At 41.7% G+C, this 25,999-nt stretch overlaps 1 protein-coding gene across 2 annotated transcripts in view; it reads right to left on the bottom strand.

The window, feature by feature from the left end:
* SI (sucrase-isomaltase) overlaps positions 1-22,909 on the bottom strand; it is a 43,951-nt gene extending 21,042 nt beyond the window's left edge. Inside the window, exons 1-25 of one of the 2 annotated variants that reach the window (XM_040074560.2) lie at positions 22,868-22,909; positions 21,394-21,520; positions 20,070-20,143; positions 16,149-16,269; positions 15,394-15,503; positions 14,596-14,747; positions 13,140-13,311; positions 11,718-11,817; positions 10,976-11,088; positions 10,049-10,174; positions 9,463-9,594; positions 9,185-9,301; positions 8,461-8,574; positions 8,144-8,228; positions 7,450-7,567; positions 6,911-7,082; positions 6,225-6,341; positions 5,581-5,735; positions 5,190-5,274; positions 4,398-4,454; positions 3,903-4,027; positions 3,451-3,539; positions 2,172-2,221; positions 725-895; positions 107-256 (exon numbers count right to left, since the gene is read on the bottom strand). In XM_040074560.2, the coding sequence (XP_039930494.1) occupies positions 107-256; positions 725-895; positions 2,172-2,221; positions 3,451-3,539; positions 3,903-4,027; positions 4,398-4,454; positions 5,190-5,274; positions 5,581-5,735; positions 6,225-6,341; positions 6,911-7,082; positions 7,450-7,567; positions 8,144-8,228; positions 8,461-8,574; positions 9,185-9,301; positions 9,463-9,594; positions 10,049-10,174; positions 10,976-11,088; positions 11,718-11,817; positions 13,140-13,311; positions 14,596-14,747; positions 15,394-15,503; positions 16,149-16,269; positions 20,070-20,143; positions 21,394-21,520 (2,832 nt within the window). In that variant the 5' untranslated portion in view covers positions 22,868-22,909. The remainder of the gene's footprint in view (positions 1-106; positions 257-724; positions 896-2,171; positions 2,222-3,450; positions 3,540-3,902; positions 4,028-4,397; positions 4,455-5,189; positions 5,275-5,580; positions 5,736-6,224; positions 6,342-6,910; positions 7,083-7,449; positions 7,568-8,143; positions 8,229-8,460; positions 8,575-9,184; positions 9,302-9,462; positions 9,595-10,048; positions 10,175-10,975; positions 11,089-11,717; positions 11,818-13,139; positions 13,312-14,595; positions 14,748-15,393; positions 15,504-16,148; positions 16,270-20,069; positions 20,144-21,393; positions 21,521-22,867) is intronic. The other variant, XM_040074561.2, reaches the window with a different exon arrangement.
* Positions 22,910-25,999: the final 3,090 nt, after the last annotated feature.

Here is a 25,999-nt window from a genome sequence, read left to right as displayed (position 1 = left end):
ACCTGCCAAATCCCCCGGACCCCTTTTATTCTGTAACGACCACAAAGGAAAACCTTTTATTCTGGATTGGTTTTTGTCTAATTAGTTTAGGGAAATAATGACTTACTTCCCAGGAACAGCCAAGTTGTTCACATTTTTCTTTTGTTGCGTCGGGGCTGGGATGACAATCAAATCTTTCATTGACATTCACTCTTACAGTCCATTTGATTGTGTAAGACTTTCCCAGTTCAAGCCGAAGTCCTCTTATAACAGTAACCTTATAAATATGAAACAATAAAGAGTTATTAAATGTCACATCCAATCCAGCTTTCCTTCAGTCAGAAGAGGTGCTGGTCCCTAAGAATAATACACTCAAAAACTGAAAATTCACAAACTCCCGTCTTGTAAGGTTTGATACGGTCTCACTTTTACAAACACACACAACTGATATTTTTACAGATAAAATCTGAAGAATTAAGACTCTAAAAACATGGAATTAATTCCACATCTTGGAAGCAAACAGGAATAAATACATGAAATAAGCTGTCTGCTGCAATGCGAACATAACTTAGATGCACTTTTATGCAGCAGAGTTGAATGCAATTGTACTTTTATTCTCTAATAAAATTCACATCGTATTTCTTTGAAACAACATTGGCACTGGGTACTGTCCTTTGCAATACATAAAATAAAGTTGATGCAATTTTAAATATGTTTACTTTCCATTTTCCTGTTATTGCTTTACCTTTCTCACAGGATCATAGGTGATATTAGGGATGTAATCTTGCACAACATTGTCCTGAGACACAGAAACTGATGCTATTTCCTGGGACAATCCCAATATCTTGATTTCCTCAAATTTCAGGTTGTTTGGATCACGGTAATTGCTGTGTGTAGCAGTCATTTGTAGAACATTCTGAAAAATAATATAATGGTCATATTCTTATTTTTAAAATCTGCCCCAAATCCTCCTGATTTAACAATTTTTTTTTTCAATGAAAACTTTCATATTGTAGCATAAATAAACGAATATATTTTATCACGCATATCAATTATAATTCTGCTTGTTGTTGTCACAATAAAGTCTTTCTACCATGCTAAAATAATCTTCAGAGTTGTGTTTCAGCTTTTTTTCTTTGCTTGAGAAATGAAACACTGAGGTGGGTTTGTGACAGAGCAGAAAAACTCCACCAGTCTTTGGTTCCAACAACCAAAGGTTCTCACCTCTCTTGATATAAAAACACCACTTCTTATCCCATGTCATTAATTATTTTTGGATTGAGAGTCCAAGCAGAGGAACTACACCATGGCTGTCACATGTGAGTAGAACTTCCTTATTGCCCTCCATGGGATTATCAAAATTAATTGTTAATTCAACTGTCACCACATTGGCTGCTGGGGTTTCAAACTCCAACAGTAACCAGGGTGTCTTATCCACAAATGATTCGATGGTTAATTACTAATTCATGTGCTTCACTCGTGTTCTACTGCATTCCCTCACTTGGTTTATGCTCTTGCATCATGGCAAAGGACTGAATACCTTTACCCTTTTATATTAATAATATTATTATCTCAATCATTATTATTATTATTGCAAAAACAAGATGTTGTCATGCTATTTGAAATCCTTGTTATGTAATAGTTAATGTCAATATTGGATATAAATATTATCAGGACTCCACCCTGATGTCAATGAACCCTGCAAAGGCACTTTCAGCTTAAAATAACACAGTAAAACTCAACCCTGATGCAGTTTCTGAGGGCTCAGGCAAGGTGTGGATCTCCCTCACTCTTTGGAGACATTCAGCTGTATTTTCACATTATAAAAATACACATTTTTTACAGTGCCACTATTCTGAGAATCACAAACACTCCGTGCTTCTCCCTTTTGACTCTGTTTTAAATGCCTCTTATGGTTTAGAGTTCTCCTGTTCAGTAAATATTGCTGCTGTGTTTATTATGTGGAAGGAAATAGGACTTATGTAGATATTTGCATTAACTAGGAGAAACACACGCAACAGATTTCATCCCAGTTAAATTAGAGTATTTTTAACATGATTCTTCTTGGCTTTGGCAAATGTTTTGTTTTCCAGTGAATCTTATGGGAGAATAAAGAGAGAAAAGAATTCTCTTGAAAGAGACTGGATAAAATTCAGAAATGAAAATAAGATCATTTAAAATCAAATACTTACATTGGAAACTTTAAACTCATAGTAAATGTAGGCTTTTTTCTCAATTGTACCTAAAAGGTAAAGAAAGAAGTTACACTTGGAGTGCAGAAAAGAAAAAAATTAAATTAGGGCTGTGCCATTGCTAGGGTCCAATAAAACTGTTAATTATCAGGACTGCGTTCAAAGCTGCACTCAGCAACTCAAATATTTACTAATGTTTCTTTGATGATCTGCAATGTCCTTTTTTCTTTTCCTTTGGCCAGTCTCCCAGGAGATCTAACTTTTTCTACAAAAATTCATTTGAATTAGCTCTTCTAAAACATAGCAATTTTTTTTTTTTATTCTACTGTTATTTCTTCTCAGTTTGTCTTAAGTATAAAAGTTTTGATCAAAGCTAATCCATTAACATAACCTAAATAAGGATTCTTCATGCAAATATTAATGGTGATGATGATAATGGTGATAAATTATTGTCATTTATAATAATTATAAATGCCATGAAACCATAAGAGATGAAATAACACACGACCAGGAAAAAAAAATACAAAATGTGGTCAATCTGGCTTTTTTTTTTTTTTTTTTTTCCCCACATACAAAAAGACAAATCCTGTCACCACGGGAAAATTGCAAATGGTTCCCCTGTAAAACTGCAACCTGTAAGTTTTGGGCAGGCCATAAAATGATGAAATGTTTTATTGCTTTGTTTGGCAGCAGCAGTGAGGGCAGTAATGGCTTTGTTGTTTTAGTCCAGAGGAACACGTGGAGTTGTCACCCCCATGCACAGCAGCCACCCAAGGCTGACGGATTTATGGCTGCAATAAGAGCTGAATCACTGCTCTATTTCTTAAAAACGTCCCCAACTTTCACTAAATTCCAAAAAAGCAGATGCTTGGGAGTTTTCCTGCGAGATACGGTTGGTGTAGTCCACAAGAAAAAGGAATGTATAAAGTTTCCCAATGCTGATGTTCAGACACCTCCCTGGATGGGCAGGTGTTTGCCTAAATCCCATGGGACAACCCTGTCACCTCCTGACCATCTAAAGATTTCTCCTGAAAACCAGAGGTTTGACCTCAAAGTAGAGCCTTGTGTCTTTTTTCCTAACTTGTGTCAAATTAAGTTGCGACTTCAATCTTACATTAGTAACATCCACAGTTTTCTACTTAAAAGTGATGAAAACCATTTGATTTATGAGCAAGTAGCAGCAGTGTGTTACAATGTCCTCTTTTCAGCAGGAAATTTGAAATTTGAGCATGTTAAATCTTTGTTGACAGTATTTATTTCACTGCTGATGGCTGCTCACCTGTAGATTCTCCATCATCCCAGAACAAATCCCCGGAAGCTTCATTGTTGATATCCAGGGCAATGATGAGTCCCATTGGATTCTTGCGGCTGTGGAAAGAGGTATTTATGTGTATAACAAACATCTAAATGCTCTTGGTGCATCCTCCACGTTCATGTAAGAGTGAAACACCCAACAGGGCTCCAGTCCTTGGAGAATCAACCTAATTAAGTTTAATCCTTGGTTTCCTTTCATTTTCATGAAAATGGATTAAAATATGCAGTGAGTTTACAAACCTTTTATGCAAATAATTCATCAATAAAGGCATGGAAGTGAGGTTTGGCTCACAGCTATTCCCACGTTTCAAGGGGAAAATCCTAAATACAGTGGGCTGCTGCTCTTTGTAACCTAGAAGTGCTCAGCCTCATTAGGGGGAAAAAAAAAAGTTAAAAGTGTTCTCTTTGGGATCCTACCTTGCCACTGTGGTGTTGCCTGGATTCTGAGTAGGGAAAATGTATCCTCCTCTCAGGTGCAGCCCCATTTTCTCTGCTGGGGTTTGTAAAATGTGCCATGTTTTCTTAACACCGACTGGTTCACCCTTATGGACAGGGATTGAAAAGAGAACAGGAATTTTGTGTTACCCACTGCTGGGAGTGTTCTCTTACGTCCTGAGTTTCGTCAAATTGTTCCTTATTAAAAAAGTTTAAGTTATGTAAATATCTATAGATTAATGGACACATAAAATAAAATAATTGACTATCACTATGATTTAATGTCATAATCGGAGCCCTTTCTTGAGGCACCAGTTCTTGAGCTTATCCCATCACATTTTATCCCTTTTCTCCCAAGTAACTCCAAAGTCTTTCCTTCACATGTCTGTCCCCAAAGCAGGGCTGACAATCCTATTTCATCACAATCCCTTTTAGAAAATGATGTAATAACCCATTATATCCCCTGCATTTCCTTACCGTGTCATAATCGTACCACTCTGCATCAGGGAAGTACGCACGAGTGGACTCCACACCCTAAAAAAGTGAATGAAGAAACAACTTTCATAATTCAACTTAATCAGCTGAACTCGTTTTTCCAATAAAGCTGAAGTTCACTGTGAGAAAATCATTGATATTTCTACGCTTTGCTGTTTCCTGGTGCTCAGGATGGTGTCCAGACAGGGGGAGGGGGAAATCCAAGCACAATTTCTGCAAAGCTGCTGGGGTGTAACTGAATTGCTGCTCTGCGAAGTGGTGACCCACTGAAAGCCACCCAAAGCCACAATGCTTCAAACCCAGCGAACCAGATCCTATCCACGAGTCTCTCTCTGTCTTCTTTTTTCCATGTATTTGGGGGCTGGCCCCTTTCAGATTCTCTTTTTCCCTTCCTGTATTTAACAAACGCTTTACGTTTCTCCATGGAAAAATGTGTTGCTGGCAGGAGAAATCATTATTTACAAGGTTCTGTCACAGAATAAGCCACAACATTTTTGTTTTCTTCTTGTACCACAGAGAAGCTGAAATGCAGCAAATGACTCCAAAGGAAATTCAGAGATGATGTGAAGATGAGGTAAAGCAAAATATCAGACCAGATATCCCTGACTCCACAGAAGACTGGAGAACGGGAGTAGGATTTAGCTGCAAGATTTTCCATTTCAGCAGGGGTAAAAATGTGCTGTGGGCTCTCTCACTGGAAGCAATAAATGGAGGGAACTGGTGACTCAACACAGCCCAAGGTTACCAGACAGATCCCAAACCAGCCAAACCCACCGGCTCGAGAACAGGGGAAATCAGCAGCCCAGGGCCCCACAGGAACTGTCTGTCGATGTCCCAGGTTATTTCATCAGAGTAGAACCTGAATAAATGTGAAGGAATAGAGAAGAAATTGTTGGGGGGTTTTTGCCTTTTTTTCTTTGTTTGTTTTGTTTTTTTTTTTAATATCAGCAGCAACCCCAAGGTTTCAGGATACTGATTGTCCACGATCATGACTAAAAGATGCCATATAAAAATCACCTGATTACGCCAAAATGGGGCTTCACAGATTGGGAAGTCACCTACAGATATCCCAATGTGCATTTTCACAGGATGGAGGTTTAGAAAGCCCCCTAACCACATGAAATGTGTCAGATTTTATTACTGGTTATAAAACTCCCAAACTCACTCGTGTAGCAGTGGCCTCACCACCGTGTGCCCTTGGGTGTGAGCTTTGTAGAGCAGCGTGTACAGGTAGGGCAGCAAAGTGTAGCGAATGTTCAGGTAATGCTTGGAGCTGTTCACCAGCGAGGAGTTGTGTCCAAACACAGCTGGGTCTTGATGCTGGAAGAAAACATCCACCCTTATTATTTCCAGGTTTCTCAAAAGCAATTGTGTGAGAAAGGTGTTTTGGAGAGGCTGGGGCTCCGTGGGGCAGCTCTGCACTGGGTTCTCCTTTCTGGTGCTGTCACCTGGTGTCCTGTCCCTCTGTGCTGTTTGCACTGCCCATCCCTCCTTGTCCATCAGGGTTATGCCAGGATCCATCCTGGCAGTCAGGTTCATGCCAAGGAGCTTCCAGGGGTCAGCCTGGTGGCTCACACAGATCTCGGTGCTCCTCGGTGGTAGGAGCACCCAATATTCATAAAACGGTTGCCAAATAAACTGTATTCTCAAATATCCCTTATGAAACCCAACCTCTCCCATCTACAATTTCATAAGGGCAGCTTAAGGTTCTGTTTTCAAACTGGTCACTGATAGTTTGGATTCAAAGTGATATTAAAGGAAACGTGGTCACGTAACACGAAGCAGCTTTGAACAGAAAGCACAACTTACGATGAAACCTTCACAGTTGTGGTTCCTGGAAAATGGGTAAAATGCTCCCACTTGCATCCATCGTCTGCAAAGTTCTTCTGTGGTGTTTTCACTGAAACCACAAATATCTGCTCCAATCTTTAAAAGAAAAAAAAAAAATCAGAATGGCTTGGAGGTACAGTGTTCTGCACCTTGAAAGGTACAACACTATCCCAAATCCAGCTATGCTGTCCAAAAAAATTAAACTGACCCCTCACTAGCATTGCCCATCATCCTGCTTTTTTTCAAATTTTACCTTCCTGCTTGGCGATGATATGCACAGAATGGAAAAAAAGCTTCAAAGCCATCCAAATTTAAATAATAAAAAGGATTTTGGCTATTTCCCTTCTAAGTGGATATCTCTAATTTGAAATAAGAAAACCAGGAATTGTTTCACATCACTCACTAGTGTTTAAAAATTACTAAAATAAGAGATAGATTGGGATATATAAGATGATAAGTTTGTTACCCACTTTTATGTCACCACAGTCACAAAAAATCAAAAATAAAGAGCCTAAATAAAAAAAAATCCGTAACTGAAAATAAATGTTCAAAGGAAATTCCTGAAAAGGGTAAATTTTGAGGTGCCAGTGTAAATGGTTATTTAGAGATTGCTTGGTTAGATAATCTGTTCTGCTTTGAAAGGATGGCAAGAACTGATGTCCTACGTAAGGCATTCCAAAGAGGTTAAACTCCAGCATTCCAGGGATCGCCCATCTCATTTGGTCCCACGTGGCCGCATTGTCCCCCAGCCAGTGTCCTGTGTACTTTCCTGACCCTGCAAAAGTAGACCTCGAGATGAGGAAGCTTCTCTTTCCTGGAAACACCTTCTCGATGGCTCTGGAAAGGAATGAGACTGGAATTACACAGAGGAAAAGACAACTCAGACATTGGTAATTCTGGAAAAAGGCGATTTATACTGATTTGCACTGATTATTTCTTCCAAGGATGGCGTTGTCCTTTTGGAGGTGTGTTTTAGCAGAGTTCAAGATATTCATTTGAAACAACCTCTTTACACAGCTCTGACAACCGATTTTCTAGCTTTTCCAACCAACTCCAGGCTGTGGATTTTGCCTTGGCTCAAACAAAACGCAGCATTTTTCAGGAATCTCGTTCCTTTACCAACCAAATCTCATGGTGCTTTAGAAAATACAGGTCATGCACTGCTCTGAAACCTTTCTTCAGGATTTTAGCATGCATCCCTTACTTCCTACTGGAGATGGCCATGGAATATCCATAAAGATTGTGGACATCATACTGCTTCCCCCAGTTCTGCACTGCATCCAGGCAAATCGTCTTGGAATACATGACTTTGTCGAGAATCCCTTGAAGAAAGGAATACAAATAGCACTGGTAAGGTACATTTCTATTATTAATATATCCAATCTTTAATGCACATTTATGATATCCAAGCCCCTTTTTTATCTTTATTTCTTCAATCAGGCAGTTTAATTACCCCAAAACCAAAATGCTGTTCTTGGCTGTTGGTTAGGTTCATCTTTGCTCTGTGATACTTCCATTCCTGAGCTTTGCACCCATCCAAGGACCTGGGAACTGTGCTCTAAAATCCTGAATCACCATCTGACAGCACTGGTAAAGGTTACTTAAATCTGCTATTAATATGAATTATGAACTCCATTTTAGTTCTGCAAATCTCTGAAAAACTACTGACAGTGCAATTAAGACAATGACAATATCCAGTAATTATTTGATAAGATAAAAAGGCAGTTCTATAAGCCACACCTGAAGTATACAAATACAAGCAGGTAAATATTATTTTCTGTCAATAGGAATGTCCAAACCCTACCCATAAGAACTACACTAAAACCACGTTGCATCCTTGAAGGCAATTAACGTTTTATATTATATTTTATTATTTGGATTAAAGTAGCTGGACTTACTGGGAGTGTAAGGAGGGTAGTTTAATTCATTCTGTGCACAACCTCTTTTTGAGCCTTGAACAAAGTTGGACACTTCATTCATATCCTGGAAAGGAAAGATGCAGGATGTAATAGAGTTGCCTTAAGTACATCTCCCTAAAGTCTTACGCTCTATTCTGTCATCCTTTAAAAAATCATTAGATATTCTTCACCATCTCCTTTCTGATGGCAAAAATATCTTTCAATCCAATAAAAATTCATGTAACAAACATCTGCTATCACCTATATTTTAAAAATGAAAATAAAAAAAACAAAAATAAAAATCCTGAATTACTCACAATCCACAGTCCATCATAGGGCACTGTGTCATGGAACAATTTGCACTCGTCCGCCCACCAGCTCGTGCACTCGGGGTTGGTGAAGTCTGGGAACACAGTTTCCCCTGGCCACACCTGGAATATTCAAAGGAACAAAATTAATGGAACTTCGAATGAGACTGAAAAGGGTTCGTAGGATCACAGACCTGCTCAGGTTGGATGGGAGCTTGAAGAACAAAAAGACTATGAATTTCTTAACTCTGAATTTTTTAACCACTTTCCTTGTGAGTCCCACAAGGAACAGTACGCAGCTAAGAAAAATCTCAATAGAAGTTAAGATTATCAATTAAAAGGATAATGTGGGATCTGGCTCTTCAGCTGCTACTGGAAATAAATAGGAACTGGCTGATGAAACATACTTTGAGCCTTCAAACTACCCTTTAATGTAAAAAAAAAAAAAAAAAAGAATTAAGGTTAATGGTAACCTGTGTGATTTTAATTGTTATTTTAGTTCTATTTTTCTTTAAAAAATTAAAATTTAAAAAAACCATTCATTTTTAAGTAGAATTCATGAAAAATACCTGTTTAATGTAAACAATTGAAAAAAGATAAGAAAGGTTGAGAATTATCATAGTCGACAACAGACCTTACGAACTTTGCTCTCACAGGTCGATAAGTCCTCTGAGCTAAATGAAACCATGACAGTGACAACGGATCCAATTCAAATGTGTAAAACCATGATTACCTCCCCAATCAGTGTTGTTCCATCTGACTCATTAACCCAGACTTTTCTGTCCGTTCCCCTGACGTAGCTTCCATAGGGACTTCCATCAGACAGTTTTTGGGTGCTAATAGCAGGATCCTAAAGAAGTTAGAAAACAACAGAGAAAAGAGGAAATCAGAATATTGCATCCATTATTACAGGCTGTGAATGCGATAATCGCACTGAATAAGTAAAGAATAATAATATATAACTGTAATGAAACTCTTCAGAAGGGAAAAAAGGAGTAGTTAAATGCTTACCAATATGATGATATATTTTTGTCCATAGTCATGCAAATAAGCTGCAAATTTAGGGAGGTCTTTAAATTTCACCTTGTCATAAGTAAAATCTTTCCTTTTGTCCATATATTCAATATCAATGACTTGAGCATCCTGAAAGAGAAGGGAGTTCAGCTTTTCCATGAGAAGTTATAGGCAAAGGTTTTTATTAGTCCATTTTCTTCCCAAATATTAGCTTATTATGAGGGTGTTTTTATTCTATTGAAGACATCAGGCTCATGTCCCCTAAAATCTAATTTTAAAAGTTAATTGTACTTTGCCTTTGACTGTCAATTATTAATAATATATGGTTCCATAACTGTCAATAGGACATTAAAAATAATATTTCAAAAGGAGAAAAATGGATGGAGTTGTAAAGAAAAAAAGAAAAACTATTACAATGAAGTGTTTCAATAAATCTAACTGCAGTTGACCCACTCCCCCATTCAATGTTCTGATAATGGGTTTAACATCAAAAAACCTTTGGCACCACACATTTCCCAAACCAAACTCATGGAAAATGAGGAAGTTGTAGGATCCTGGTGTCCTCCCCAGACCCCACACTCACGTAGGGCAGTCCAATGGCCCTGTTCCTCTCCACAACTTCCTTCACCTCATCCAGCGAGGCGTAACCGTAGCGGCTGAGCTGGAATCCCAGGCTCCAGTAGGAGGGCAGTGTTGGCAGTCCCACCAGCTGCGAGGGGAAAACAAAACCCAGTGTGCTGTTGGACGCCCTGTGTCACCTCATCCCCTTTCCTTGCATCCACTGATGCCTCAGGATCTGAGCTTTTCTATTTTCCATGCATTTGTGCCCCTGCAGTTCTTTAGTGTGTGACTCCAAACTCCACACACGGCGTCAGCTGCTGCTTCCCCGTTTTGGTCAGACACAACAATTCCTCTGCAGGCCTGGGGATCAAGGACACCTCACTGCCTCAGGCCCCAGAGATGGAAACTAAAGTGAGCTGGGGGAGAAACTTGGGGTGAATGACTTCATTAGCTGAAGCTGTAATTGGGAGATGAACCCCAATGTGCAAATGGAGCAAACTGATCCAAGTGTGAAACCGTGACCCGGGGTCCATTTTGGGTGCAGCCCCTGGGGGGCTTTGTCTGCCCCAAATGGACCTGGAGGCCCTTCAATAAACAGAACTGCTTTTTATTCCCTTAACTCTGTCTGGCCTCTGTTTTTAGGCAGTCCCCATAAGTCATCACCACTTTTCTCAAATCTACTCCAATAGCACACACAAAACGAGTAGCCCACTCCTAAATATAGTATTTTTCCCCTGCTATTTATTGACAAGAGCAAGGACACATAAATTATTCTAGAGACCATCTCCAGCCCTAATGACCATGGTGTAAATTACAGATTAATGAATCTTGGAGCTCTTGGGCCTGAAGCATGGTCTCCTCTCCAGCCAGAGAAAAAGAATATTACAAAATAAACCCCAAGCACTTTGAAAAAACCTGTTCAAAGCATAATCCCTGTAGATAAAGGTACCTGCAGGTACTCCTGCACTACTTGCTCTGGAGTGTCCCCCAGGAAGATGTAGAAATCCAGGATGCCTCCAATGGTTCTGTAGGTCACTGCTGGAGCAGGCTGCACCACAAACTCTGCCAGACAAGAGGGCACAACAACAGTTCTGAAGGGCAGGAAACTCTAAAATAACTTTGCCATTTTCTAATTGATGATTAGAGAATTTACTGAAGTAAAACCCACAAAATTCCTAAAGAACCATTAACTGAACTTGCAAAGAAAGGGAAATCAGACAACTCTTCATGTGTCCCTATTTCCATTCCTTTACGTCCTACAGAGAAGAGAATCAGAAGAAATCCAAAGGTTTAACCTTTTATCTCTGAATTTTTAGTACAACTTTCCAGCCCAAAGATGTGCAGAATTCAGTAAACATAAATATAAATTTACTTATCTAAAAGGACTAAAGAATATTTACTTCCAAGTGTTGTTCACCACAAATTTAATCTTGTATTCCAGTGCAAACCTGCACAGCCTTTGGATAAGTTCCTGACCCTCGGATTTCCATCAAAACCTTCCAGTTAACTGGGAGCTACTCAATGCTTGTATTTGAAATATTATTAAACACAGGGCTATGACTGCCCTCAGATATGGGAGGTATTTTTAAGAAGGAAAACTTACATCAGTTCAGTTTTTTATTGCAATCCAAAAGATCATTTCAAAAGGAATTCAGCTGCACTGCTCAGAGCCACAGAAAAAGGTTTCTTACCCATGGCATTGCTGTTCATCAGGAAAACGCCAAAGGAGGCCCCAGTGTTGTCTTCCAAACACAGGAAGAAAGTTTGGGCTCCATATAAATTATCCATTGCCTAAAATAATAAAGGGAATAGGCAGGCTGATTAACATCTAATAACAGGGTCTGTTCTGGAATATTTCAAAATATATCACGGGTAGAACTCGAAACATCTCAAAATTGGAGCAAACAGCAGAAATTTAAATCCTGACACTTAACTGCTTTGTATGTTCTGTTTTTCCTGGTGTTCTCCTCCTTTATTTTCCATTAAAACAAGAATTTGCCCAATAAATAGATAACAGATCTGATGGATCTCCAGGAAAGCTGGCAGATATTGCAGCTCTGTTTCTGGGGAATAAATGTGCTCATCAAGGAGAACTTGAGAGGTGCTTCCATCCCCTTTCACCCGAGATTAGGTTTTACATCTAATCTATATTTCTATTCATCCTACAAGGCAATAATTTTGATGTCTAATGGAAATAGGAAAGTGCCTTGCTGCTTTTTCATTTTCTTTCTAGTTCTTTTTTTATTCCTGTTGTTATTAGCAACATAACCCCTCAGAAATGCTAACAGTTATTGCAATAGTTGTGTTTTTTCTCCTGAAAAAGCAAATTCAGTGCAAATGAGCAAGAAAGAGAACCTGAGCAATTTGGAATCAGCCTAACTTGGTGCTGTTCAGTGTTATTTTATTTTAGTGAGGCTACACTCAGTGGAGCCATTCAGTGAAGAACTATCTTCAAACCAGGGAAAAGAGTGAGCAGGAATCTGAAGGCAATGCGTACAAATTCCAGATTATTAATTAACTACATGCTGCCATCTCACCCTCAGGTTTCAGTCTGTATAACTTCTATTGCAGTGGAACGAGTTCTCTCTAACAGCAGGGATTTGCTTTGTGAAGCTGAGGTAATGGGGAAAATAATCTTACAATTATTAAAAAATGGGTGTCACAGAAATCGTTTCATACAGGTACAGCCAGAAAACTCTAGAAACAAATAAGAGCTGGCAGACATGTTTTATCTTGTAATGAGACAGCTGTTAAGTAGAATTTTCCCATAATTTGAGCTCTTCGGACGTTGCTGAAGGAGCCTGTGCCGTCTGAACTGAACCCTGCACTCAGCAAAGCATTATGGCATATCGTGATTAATTAGCATGTTATTTATTCTGATTATCAGTAGAAGCTGAGGACTCATCTACTGATGTTTATCCACTGGTTTTCCACTGCACACCAGCACAAAAATCAGGGAACATCCATCAGCACCACGGAGTTTTTACTGACAACAACATGCAGTGCCTGGAAAACCTTTGGGGAAAACTCAGCAGATACACGAATACGCTTGCTGCCCGAGAGGTTTGGGTGACAGAAATGCAAAGAATGAGGGGAAACAACCCCAAACTCACTGCAGAGGGGCCAGTGTCCCTGTTGAAAATAGGCCAAGTTTTCCAGTTGACATCGTGCCTGTACTGCTTGTGCACGTGCTCCCCCACGCCGTAGATGTTGCTGCTGGGCAGTTTGATGGAGAGCTGCAGGAACTGGTCAGCGTACTGTAGGGGCCCTATGGTTGTGTCAAACCTGGTGAGAAAGTGTAAGAAAAAGTGAGAAAAAAGGAAGAATTTTACCAATTTTTCAGTTTTTCCCGCTCCTTTCAGCTGGAGCTGGTTGGCAGAGCCAGGTCTCCACCCAGACCTTTCTTTCAGGTTTTCTTCCAACAGTTGTTGGAGTCAGAACTCTCCTTTGGGGCCTCAAGAGGAACAAATGATGGTGGAAGGTCGCAGACTTTATCAGAATAATCAGGATTTTGGTAATGAACTGTCGTAACATGTTGTCCTTTTATAACGAGGCCTCTGTTTTGTTGGACTGTTTGAAAGTTGGGGAAAATCAGTGATCTTAGGCAAAGAAATTTACCAAGGATTTATCCCTTATGCCATAGTAGCAACACCTTCCTTTGAGACCCTAAAACTTGGAGCCCAACACCACTGTAATTTTTTCTTTAGAGACCCAAATGCAAACACTTTTATGAAATTAAACAAAAGCCTAAGGAAATTTAGACGATATTCCAGAGAATTGTTCCAGTGTGGCCCCACAGGTGTCTCATCCCCTCCCTGGACCTGTTTAATCAGTCAGGCTCTGCTGACTGCCAAGTCCATCCTCCGTGCCCTCCATAACTGCAAATCAATCATTACACAGGATTCCAAGCAAGAAAACAATACTAATAAGAGCAAAAAACAACCTTTGATTAATTAAACTCGAAGCTTTGTTAATCCAAGTGGCCCAGCCCTGTGACAGGTAATCATTCCTGGCTGATTTAATGAGCAGCTTCATCCTGGCGCTTCCCCTCTCTTGGCCACCTGTGGGTTGGTGGGTTTGGGTTTTATTTGTTTCTTTTTAGAACATAAATGGGATGAGAGAACTCAGCGTTCAAGTTCATTGAATATCTTAGACACAGCCTTACACAACCAGCTGTCCTTGAATATCACAGGTCTAAAAGGCAGCGTAATTTTGGTGGTTCAGGGCTCAGCACGAGTGTAGTAAAGAAGATAAGAGGTGCAATTGGGAGTTTTCCCTCATGGTTTAAAGCATCGACAGAGTCCATAAGACAATAAAAATTCCACATATTGAGATTTCCCCAGCACTGGGGGAACGTGATCAGAGAGCCACACCTGAAACCTTTCAGACAGAGCTTCCCATCTCAGACTTTGCTCCCAAAGTCACCCCAAGACTTGAGGGACATCCACCAGTCAAGAAAAGGGAAGAAGCAGAGCCCATGCCCAAGAGGGCACCTCTCAGGCGGCATCACCGGCTTTCGGGGAGCCCCAGTGACATCCGTGCCACAGAGGAAGCCCCAGCAGGACTTACAGCACTCTGCCATTGCTGGCTCTGGTCACCACGAGGCCGAAGGGGTTCTGCTTCAGCTCCACCCTGTAGTTGAGGCCGGAGGCCCCAGGCCCCGTGAACGGCTTCACGTGCTCGTGAGGGACCTCGAACCTCGGTGTGTTGGGGTCAGTGATCTGCACACATTCACACAGCACAAGCGTTGGGCCTTTATAAAATCCATCCCTAATACAGACATTTTCCAGCACCACCTATAGTACTGACCCGGGGTATTTCTGCCCTTTTATTGTTATCCACTCACAAGTTTAATTACTCATCTTCAGCCATTTTCCTCAGATTATTTGACTCTGTGTTTCCCAGGCTCACCAGGAAGCCACCACAGGACAAAGTCTCCCACAGAAGTTTCTCAGTCCCACAAGCCACTGATATCCCACACCCAAGGCACAGACTGGAGCTCTCCATGGAAAACTCAAACCATTGGAAAAGCTGATATTGCCTGTCAAAATGATTGAGAGATGTGACCAGGCCATAAACAAAAAGTAAGTAAATACATTTATCCCCCAGATCTTCCCATGATGAGGGCAAAGGGTAGATAACAGAAAAACTGAGCTTTTCAAAGGCCTCGGTGACTTTTCATGCAGGATTCCCACCGTGCCAAGTGCCTGTTAACCTGAGGCATTGCAACAGCAGGGAGGACAAGGACAGAACTGTAGTGGGAATCATGAGAGTGCTCCAGAGGCTTCAACCCTACGCTCCCTGCATAGGCAACCCCACATCTCGCAGAGAAAAGGGCCCTTGAGGCAGCAGAGGACAAAGGCTGACCTTGAATCGGAAGCGGTTCTTTGTCTGGTACTCTCCTGTGAGCAGCACGGTCTGGATGTCGTTCCCAAAGAGGGAAGGGGATGGCAGCCTCTTCAGCGTGGCCTCAAACCCTTGGGAGAGAAACACGAGGCGTTGTGTGGGGTGGGACAAAGGGGGTGTGTTGGAACCCTGGACACGGAGAATTTTGGGGTTTCTGTGCTGCCAGGCGCTGACCCCCAGGCAAACTCTGCATTGACCTGAGGCCGTGGAGAAGGATCCCAAAACTGAGTGACAGCACTGGGATTGAGGGTGTGTGGTTTGAATAGAAGTGTGTGATAGAACAGGGTGCAAAACAGAGTTTGAATGTTTAGAATATAGTAATATATATAAAGCAAGAGGGAGGTTTTAGGGCAGAGGTCAGTCCTTCTTTTTCACCTTCTTCTTTGTGGGTTTGGGTGGTATTTGGGTAGAAAAGTCCATATTGCGGGCTACGGGTGTTTGGTTATTGGGTTAAAAGTAAAAATAATCTATGTCATTTCATAAGAGGACAATTTGTGCTTAAAAAACCTTGGAAAGAGTTAGAGACAGAGCCATTTTTCACTTTGTTAGCCAAAACTCACAACTCATGAGACTGTACTATAGATAAGAATTAATAAACATCTGAATCCAAACACAAAAACTGCATCTCTCAAGCATTTAATCCCGGCTGCAACAGACAAAAAGAAGATAAGAAACCCACAGGGGTGGGAACTGGGGAGGCCCAGCCCAGAGCTTACCTGCCTTGGTGGATCTCTGGGAGCCCTGCACTTGGTAGCCGTGGTTGGGGGAGAAGAAGCACCAGGGCACGCTGGCGTCGCTCTGGGGGCTCCAGCAGCAGCCACGGAGGGAGCAGGTGCTCTAAGCAAGGACAGGAGGGGCACAAATCAGCTGGGGTTCTGCTAAAAAATCCGTGCTGAACCAGTTAAAGCACACATTTCACCCCAAACATCAGAAACCTTAATAATTTCTGCGCTCGGGTCAAGTCCTCCTTTGGAAAAACTCTGTGGAGTGAACTCAGCGGCACAGAAAGCACTAAAGAGGATTTTTTTTTTTTTTCTGGATTCAGAGTAAACTTGCTTATTGGGCGTGCATTCTTTCCTAAGACCACAAGATCCACAGGTAAAATAAATATTTTAGAAGAGTTATTGAAACATTTGAGCTGTGACAGATACAGCAGAGTCTGACCAAAAGTCACACACTGGAGAGGGAGTAAAATTTAGCATGGGATTAACATCTAATAAACATCCATAATAATTAAACATTGTGTATAATAGCTACATTTTAATGTAATTTTCCAGTATCAGAAATACTCAGACTGCTTCTGCATAACCCCACATTGAGATAAATACTTTTTAATTTTTAAAAAACAAACATGTTGTTTCAAGCCTCTGTCTCAGTGGCACCAACCTTTACACTCCCATTCACTAAAATGCTGAAATTCCTTCGTTTGCTGTTAGAAATTAACTGGTTTTTCTGCTAAGTGAGTGAGGTTTTTGTTTGGAGATAAGATTGGGGCAATTAATCACTAAATTTCTGCCCATTTTTGCTCCTTAAACACCCATTCATTACTTAGGGCAAAGGACATTGGCAAAACAACTCTCAATGAGGGCGAAGGGCGTCATCCATTGGTGATGTCAGGTATCCAAATCCAACAGGGACACCTTCAAAGTCTCACTTTCACCTCTCCACTACCAGAAGCTCTTTCTGCCTACACCTGATTGGGCTCAAAAGCTTTTGCTGTTTGTAATAAAGGCTTAAAATATTCTGGACATGACCCAAACCCTTCATTGCTGCTGTCCTTGTTTTGGGGTTGGAGAGCCCAAACTGGTCAGTGCAGGTCGAATTATTTTCAGAGGCTCTGGACAGATAAAAGATAAGGCAGCTCCAGCCCAGCAATCAGGTGGGTGGTGAAGGAAGCACTGAGGGAGCCGGCAAAGCCACTGGCTTGGGAAGTCTCAGGGCATTTATTTGATAGTGGCTTTACAGAGCACAGAAATCACTCAAAACCCACCCAAGATGAACCCCAGACTTGACACACAGAGAAATGTTCTTCTCTCAGCCGTGGATTCACCCCATCAGAAAACATTTGCTGTCATTTCCATCAGGTTCCAAGCCAAAAATAAGGGTTGGAGGAGAGATGTAGGGACTCTTTTCCCCCCCTCTTTAATACACAGAGTGATGCAAGCCCTTTGTAAGGCTGTGAAAAACCCAGGCTCACTTCCCACCTCCCCAGATCCCACCAGGAGAACTCCCCATTTCCCATTTACAAAATTCTGCAGAGTAAAGGAGAGGAAGCCCCAAGCCCTCCAAGACTGCAGAGATCATGGGTTTATTCCCTTATTTCATTTCCTTCATATATAAGGGAATATCCCAAATATAAAACCAGATTTTCAACTTCCATCTCCTTATCCCTTCCCAGACCAGCGACCATCCCAGAAAAAGCAGAATAAACTGATTTTCCTAACACCTGACAGTTCAGGCATTCTCATTCCCAGCTTCCTAAGCTATTTCTCCTGAATACTTCTCAACTATTTTCAGCAGTTCCTTCACCATCCAATGATATTTTTCCAGCTGGATCTTATCCTGGCAGATTTGGATTGTTGTGGCTTTATACTGAGCTTTCTGCACGAGGAAGGAAACACGGGAGCTGAGGATTGGGTACACCTGGCACAGGCAAAGGAGCAGAGTTCACCAGAGACACTGGGGAGCTCGCTGTAAAGCAATCATCAGCTATAAATAAAGATGTGATCCCGGCCTGTGAGCTGTAAAAGCAGCACAGTAGATACCAGCACCCAGGAAAGGCAAAGCTCATTCAGGAATAACCCTGGATACGAGGAAGCTGTTTACACTGAGGGACAGAATCAACTGAGCACCAGGGAGTCCGAGTGCAGCCACGTGCTGAGCTAAAATGTACCGCTCTCTGCATCCACACAGACCTCTGCCAGTGGAGTATTTTGGGTAAAAAAAGCACAGAAACCAAGCCTAAACCAACAATTCTCCCTTCCCCGAGCTTTCAGAGGGTCCAGCCTGGCCTACATGAGCTCTGCTCAGTGGAATTCTCATTTTACTGGTGTGTTCTGCTTGTCTGATCAGACCTCCTGGCAGTTTTCCACATCAGCAAATAGTTCCCAAATATCTTCCTTCTTCCAGCATCTCTATCTTCACCAACCACATGATCAGATGAAAAATGTCTATTTCTTTCTTCTCTTTTTTCCTCTTCTTCATTTCTTCCTTTTATTCTCTCTTCTTCATTCCTTCCTTCCTCTCTCTTCTTTCCTTCATTTTTTCTCTTTTCTTCATTCCTTTCTTTTTTCTTTATTCCTTCCTCTTCTCTTCTTCATTTCTTCCTTTTTTTCCTCATTTCTTCATGCCTTCTTCTTCCTTTTTCTTTCTTTCCATCTTCCTTTCCTTTTCTAGCTTTCATTTTCTTCCTTCTATTTACTTCTCATTTCTGTAATCCTACTTTTCTGGCTCCATCCTGCCCATCTCCAGTGACTGGGGAAATCAAGGCAGGCCCTAAACCTTCCAGATCAGCTCAGCCAAATCACTTTTCCCAGCTGCTGTTTATTCTGAAAACCATTAACACAGAGCACTGCAGAAGAGCGCTGCAGGTATCTGCAGTTTCACAGGTTGCTGCATTCCTGCAGCCTGACACAGCCACATCACTGCCAGGGAAAAACGTGCACAGGAGTGAATGGAATCACTGGGATGGATTCTGCCTTTCCTCACGGAGTAAAAGGTGATATTCATCTCTAGCCCTGTCAAATCTGCTGCGTGCTCTCCACTAATACTCAGGAATCACTTCTTTCACCTCTAACTCCAGATCAGGCACTCTCAGGGTTGAAATCTGCCTCTGCTTTTCTGCTGGGAGCTGTGATTTGATTGTTTTCAGTTCTCTCCTAGCAGCAGCCTTGCAGCTGCAACCAGGGCACCGCTGCCTCCCTCCCTGCTTGAGGAGTGCAGCACTTGGCGTGCGGCGACTGGTTGAACAGAACTGAAGTAATTACAGATTTAAATGATCTGCACGGCTTCTCCTGCAGTGCTGGGCCTGTTCATGGGGCAGGCAAGGAACCTGAAGAGATGAGGAACAGGCTGGGATTTGAACCTTTCCTAACCCATCCCCTGCAGGACTTTATTGAACTACAAATCATAACAAAACCCACGGCGTGAGAGGCTCTAACAACAGCCGGCTCTGGAATTAGGTGGGAATTTCCTCCGAGGTTCAGACAGCTGGTTAAAAATTTTCCTACCTCTGTGAATGACAGAAATAACCCACATCACACTGTTTTGTTCTTTTTTTTTTTTTTTTCTTCCTCCTAAGTTGCCCCTCCCACATCAAAGATACCAGGCATCCACCGGACAATAAGAAAATCCATAATAAAGATGAAAAATAATAATTATAACAATAGTAGTCTTTCAAGAGCAACTATTACAGAAAGGTTCTCAAGGTGAAAGCACTGAAAAATAAATGGCACCATAGAATTGTGGAAGGGTTTGGGTTGGAAGGGACCTCAAATTTCTCCTCCTTCCAATTCCTGGGGAAATCACAAATTTAAACAAATTAAGGAAATACTTGACCTAGTAAGGACAAATTACGTTTTTATAAACAAGTAGGATATTTTATGGGATGACATCTATTTTCTAGAACGTTACCAGACCTTTGTTGCTAATTGATCTGGGATGCAGTCAATTCTCTTTTCTGCTGGTATCTTCTGACATTGTGGGTAAAAATCTGTCATGGAAATAAAGGAATGGGTTAGCACCAGGATCTCTAAACTGCAGGAATAACTTGATTCCCTCTGAACCCAGCCCCTGCTTCTGCTGGCTGCTTCCCTGACAACAGCAGAGATTCAAATCAAACATTGATTCTGGGATTTATTTTTACCTATGGAAAATGGCACACAATTACTTCAGATACAAAAACGTTACTGTGAATTTTTGAATATATCGGTAATTTTTGATAATTTTATTTTGTTAGTCTGTTTTTCAGTGACTCCTGAGGGTCATTGTGCTCCACTTCATTGAAAATACATGCAAAACTAAAAATTGGAAGAACTTTTCTCATACTGGGCTGTCGTGGTGCTCCTTCCCCTGAGGCTGAGCTTTCCACAGAGGCTGAAATTGGAGCACCAGGGAAAAACATCTCAAAGCTCCATTAAAATGCTCCTTTAGATTTCAGGTTTGTGGGACTGAATTTAAGGTGGGCAGCTTTTGCTGATTAAAGGGAACACTGAAGTCACTTTAAGTTTTTGGGAACATTGTTTGTGTCTGGAACAAGGACTCTGGAGTGCAGGGATGAGCCCTGGGCTGAGATGGACACACACACCCAGAGTTGCCTCTTTGCATCATCTGCACTCGTGCTTTTTGCTCAGGGAAACTCCTCCTCATGACAGAAACAAGAAAAAAAAATGCAGATACTAGTCTAGATGGGCAGTTTTACTGAAACACCGAGGTGTTTGCCTTGTATAAGCAATAATTTGTATTTTTCTGCCCTTTTCACCTCCAAGCTTTTTGCTTCAGTCTCTGAGTGTGAATGGAATTACAGAAAATGGGACTGGAAGGAAAGCAGGTGCTCTGCATCACATCCCTGGAAGGCAAGGGTTTCCTGATTTATCAGTGCATTAGCAACAAACACTGTGGGATTTTAGGATTATAATAATGTTCCACACAATTTGGCCGCTCCCACACAGGTGATCAGGGAGATTTCTTCCAGTGTTATCTCTTTTTGTACTCAAAAAAAGTTGGTATCATCTGAGCTCTATGTTCCCAAAGAAAGTCCAATCAGCGGAGGCGGAGATAAAAGATTTTCCACGACAATAAATCCCAACTCTCGCCTTTTATTGCATTCATGGCTGGTAACTTTAATCGTGCCATCCACAGGAAGGACTGGCCGTGATTCACCTTTGGATAAAGATAAGAACGGGAGCCCTGAGTCAGAGCTGAGCAGATCCCACTCGGGGATTTTGCTCCTGCGGCACTCACCTGGAGATTTCACCCCGGGTTCTCCCGTGGCCAGCAGCCCGACGAGGATACAGGCGATGATGGTCACCAGACAGAAGAGGACAATCAGGGAAATCTCAAGCCCACTGAACTTCCTCTTCCTGCCCATCTAGAAACCCAGAGAGATGCCATCAGTCAAAGTAAAACACAAGGAACCGCTATAAATTGCATTTCCAATTTATTAAATTCACAACATTTTATAAATTATTCCGGTTTTAAGCCACATTGCCTAATCCTGAGGCTTAAATAAAACTCTCCTTAAAGACTATGTGCAATAATCTCCAGTTCAGTTCATTCAACCCATGCAGATTATAAAATTATTACACTGAGGGAATTTATTTTTCTCCCTGCAAATCACTTAACACAGAAAAGTTTACTCCTGAGATTAACCACGGAGTTTCCTACAAGTTACTAAAATTCCTGAAACAGAAAACAAATAAAATAAGTTTTTCTTTTTCTAAACTTTATCTCCTTTAGAGCAAACACAAGCCTATTCATTTAAAAGGGGAGAACTCGATTTGTTAAAAATATTCCTGAGAAAAGCTGGAATAAACTCTGAGGCTGTGTCCAGGACATGTGGGGAAGGCAAGAGAGGTAAATTGCTTATTTGTACAGTGGCAGGACAGATTGTGCACAAGCTCATGGCACAGGGGCTGCTGCTGGAATCACAACTGAAATACGGGAAATAACTCCGTGGAGTCAGTGCCTTAAAAAGCTGTGGAAAACACAAGGCTTTCCCAAATTCCTTTTTTTTATATTTTTTTGGTGAGAAAGGCATGCTGTGCCTAGGGGGCTGTGCTGGCTCAAAGAACAACCCAGAACCATCAACACTGAACTGTGCACCAGCAATCAAACTGATTTAAACTAATTAAAACTAGTTAAAACTAACCTCAGCAGCCAGATCAATACACATTGGCAGCTACCACTGCATTTAGCTCATGATTAAGAGCATTTAACCTCACAAAACCACCTCAAATACAGAGAAATTGGTTCTTTTAAGTAGAGGAAGTGTGGGAGCACGTGTGCATCGCATTGGCACATCAGAACACTTTTACACGTTTTAGTGATGACCCACAGAAGTGAAAAATACTTTAGAATTAACTATTTCGCGTGTGAAATAACAGTCTAAATTATTGTGTGCTTCTGCTGCCATTTTTAACCCATCAGAACTTAAAATCCCCTTTTGCTCTGTTGCCCGGATGATATCATCCTAAAACTTAAAAAACCTAATGTTCATTTTCCTGAAAGGTAGGATTTTGTTCAAGTTCTTGTCATTAAAACCACCAATCTCATTGAATTCCATTTCTTTTGTCTCCTGGTCTCCCCCCCCCCCAAAACCTAAAACACTGGAAATAAATCCCTATAATTTATAAATCTAAGTTCCATTGTGTGATGAGCATCCACCAGCCAGGCAAATATCTCCAGGACCTTGGAAGCAATAAAATAAAAGACTTACCTTAAAGTTTCTGTGGTTCCTTCATCTGCTGCTCCTGACTGTGAAGTTCAACATCAAACCTGGGGCTTTATGAGCTGCTGTTATCAGTGCTCAGCTGTGTTTGCAAAGCCCTGGGCCAATGGCAGGCACAGCCAGAACTGCAGGCAGATTACAGACACTCTTTGGACTAAACATCGGGATTATTGCAGTCCAGGGATTGCTCATTAATAATGTCTTGCTTCAATAAGGAGCATTGTGTTCTGCGAGGGAGAGAAGAGCAGCTGGGAAATGCCAATCAGCTCATCCAGTTTCATGACTGGGTTTTTTTTTAATCTCTTCTTTCGCCATATCTTTGTTACTTTAACCTTTATGGAACCCCTCATGTTCCTCGTGTATTTTCTCTGCTTAATCACCACAAGAAGTCGTTAAACATTCCCAAATGAGGGGAAGAGCCGTTGAACACATTGCAGGGGAGAATCGAATTTATGACCACTAAAATTTTTTATTGGAATTAACTATAAAATGTTAATCTTAAATCAATATAAACAGATTTCAGGGGACACTACTAATAAATGTCAAAAGCAGATGAAAAAGATGAAAGATTAACACAGAAATGTTAAAATTTTATAGCAAAGAGGGTTCAATCATAGCCTTAATAATCCTTCACACCTAACTGGTTTTTGTCTTTTTCTAGCAAGTGATAGGTGGGATTCTAACATTAAATCTGTATTTTCCAAAGGAAAGCCTTCAACTTATATTATTAAAGCATTTACAAGTGATTTTTCAATATTAAAGAAATACCTGAGAAGCGCCACTTGCATTTTTTGTAGCGCTCATGAATTTACTGCAATTCCTCCATCCCTCAGCTCTGCCTGTGGAGCCCCAGGAAGGAGAAATCTGGAATATTTCCTGATGAATCACAGCAGGGATGGGCCCCTTTTCCTCAGTCAGCACTTCAAGGAAAGAAAATCAATGGCAAACACAGAGCACTGGGGCTTCCTTCCTTCCTTTCTTCCTTCCTTCCTTCCTTCCTGCCTTCCTGCCTTCCTGCCTTCCTGCCTTCCTTCCTTCCTTCCTTCCTTCCTTCCTTCCTTCCTTCCTTCCTTCCTTCCTGCCTTCCTTCCTTCCTGCCTTCCTTCCTTCCTTCCTGCCTTCCTGCCTTCCTTCCTTCCTGCCTGCCTTCCTGCCTTCCTGCCTTCCTTCCTTCCCTTTTTCCATCCATCCCTCCATTCCTTCATCCATCCCTGTCCATCCATCCATCCATCCATCCATCCATCCATCCATCCATCCATCCATCCTTCCATCCATCCATCCATCCTTCCATCCATCCATCCATCCATCCATCCATCCATCCATCCATCCATCCATCCATCTCCTTCCATCCATCCATCCATCCATCCATCCATCCCTCCATCCATCCATCCATCCATCCCTCCATCCATCCATCCCTGTCTATCCCTGTCCATCTGTCCATCCCTGTCCATTCCATCTCCCCTCAGATCAAGACCACCACTCCCCGGTACTCAGGTGAACAACGGGCAGAGGTTCCAAAAAAACCTCACCCTCCTTTCCATGGGAACAACGCCCATGTCCAAGAAAACTCTGGAAGCATTGCTAAAAATTGCTTTATGAGTGTCTATTAAAAAATCAAAATGGTTTCGTGCGGGTCATGAGGATGATAATGCTTGGGGAAGCCTGAGGGGGTTGTCTGATGGATATTTGTTTTCCGAAGTTTATTTATTTCATTTGACTGTTCCAGGAAAGCGCTGGGCCCAGCGCAGCGTGTCCAATGGGTTCCATTTAACAACCTCCGTGCCATCAATAAAACCATTTGCTTAAGTGCTTCCCTGAACTGGCAGGGCCACAAACCTCTGTCATCCATCACCCAGGGAACGCTTTCCCTGCCGCCCCAGAGCACAAAACCAGGGAACACAGAGCTCTCCAGGGAGGGTTTCCCAGCAGGTTTCCCAGCTGAGTGTGCTCTCATTACTCCACAAAGGAGATCAGGGCTCCCAGGGCAAGGTGTGAGATCAAACTCCGGAGCAGAGGAACGGGGAAGGCTCCTCAGCCAGGGACACTGAGAGGCCGTAAAAACAACGAGAACTCCATTAAGCGAAGAGCTGGAGCAGTGTGGTCTAGGCTGGCTCAGGCTTTGGTTTCCAGGAATTCAGAGCCAATTCCTTCCTGACAAAAAGCTGGGAAGAAGAGTTGTTAGAAACCCAGGGGTACGGGCTAGGCTGGAGAGAATGGCACGGGAAAGCAATCTAGGGAATGAGGTACTGTTAAAAATGCAGTAAGTTACAAAGAGACATTGATCGCTTTGCTGTGAACGGGTCCATTTTTAATTAAATCACACACAACCTGCAACGCTCATTAACTGGGCAGAGTGCGATCCCTGGCATTCCTTCAGTCAGTTGGGCTAAAAAATCGGGGTTTCAGCTATGGGACCATACTAGGAAATAGAAATAGCTTATGCTTTGTCTACACTTTAATAAGATTTGGTTTTTTCACTGTTTTGGTGTCAAATATTTAATATAAGTTAGAGTTACATCCCCTAATTTCTGTAAGAATCTGTTGGCACTTTACCAGTCCAGCCAGGAACACAATTGTTTTTATGGAAGGATGTCTGGCACAGATCCAGCAGGAACACACTCCTGTGATCCCCACACTCCTCCTCGGCGTGGCTGAACCTCCCTGCAAGCCCAGCTCTCCAGGCTGGGAGCTCTCCAGGGGAGCTCTGGCCACAGCCCAGCAAGGAAACAGGCTGAGCTGCTTCTACAGCCCTGGAGTCTCCTCCAGACATTCCACCCAGCAAGGCAAGGAGCTGTGAAGCCTCACCAATGCATCAAAAAGAGATTTTCCCCCAGAGACACGCTGGAGAGAATGAATTTGGATTCATCCCATGTTGTGCCATTCTCCCAAAGCACATCACAATTCAAGATCAGATGCTGTGAGCTCCATCTGAGACAAAAGCAGTTTTCATTTTATAGCAATTGACAACCAAAATATTTTGATTTTGTTTACCAAACATATGGAGAAATATCAACTGAGTCATTTCGTTGCAGTGGAAAAGCAGAACATATTTGAAGTTCATTCTTGAAGTGTGCACAGTTCTTCTCAAAGAATTGCAAATAGAAACTTTTTCTAGATAAA

Source organism: Hirundo rustica, chromosome 10 (assembly GCF_015227805.2).
Source record: "Hirundo rustica isolate bHirRus1 chromosome 10, bHirRus1.pri.v3, whole genome shotgun sequence".
Lineage (NCBI taxonomy): Eukaryota > Metazoa > Chordata > Aves > Passeriformes > Hirundinidae > Hirundo > Hirundo rustica.
The sequence above is the reverse complement of the archived record's forward strand: the minus strand, read 5'-3'. Positions and strand labels throughout refer to the sequence as shown.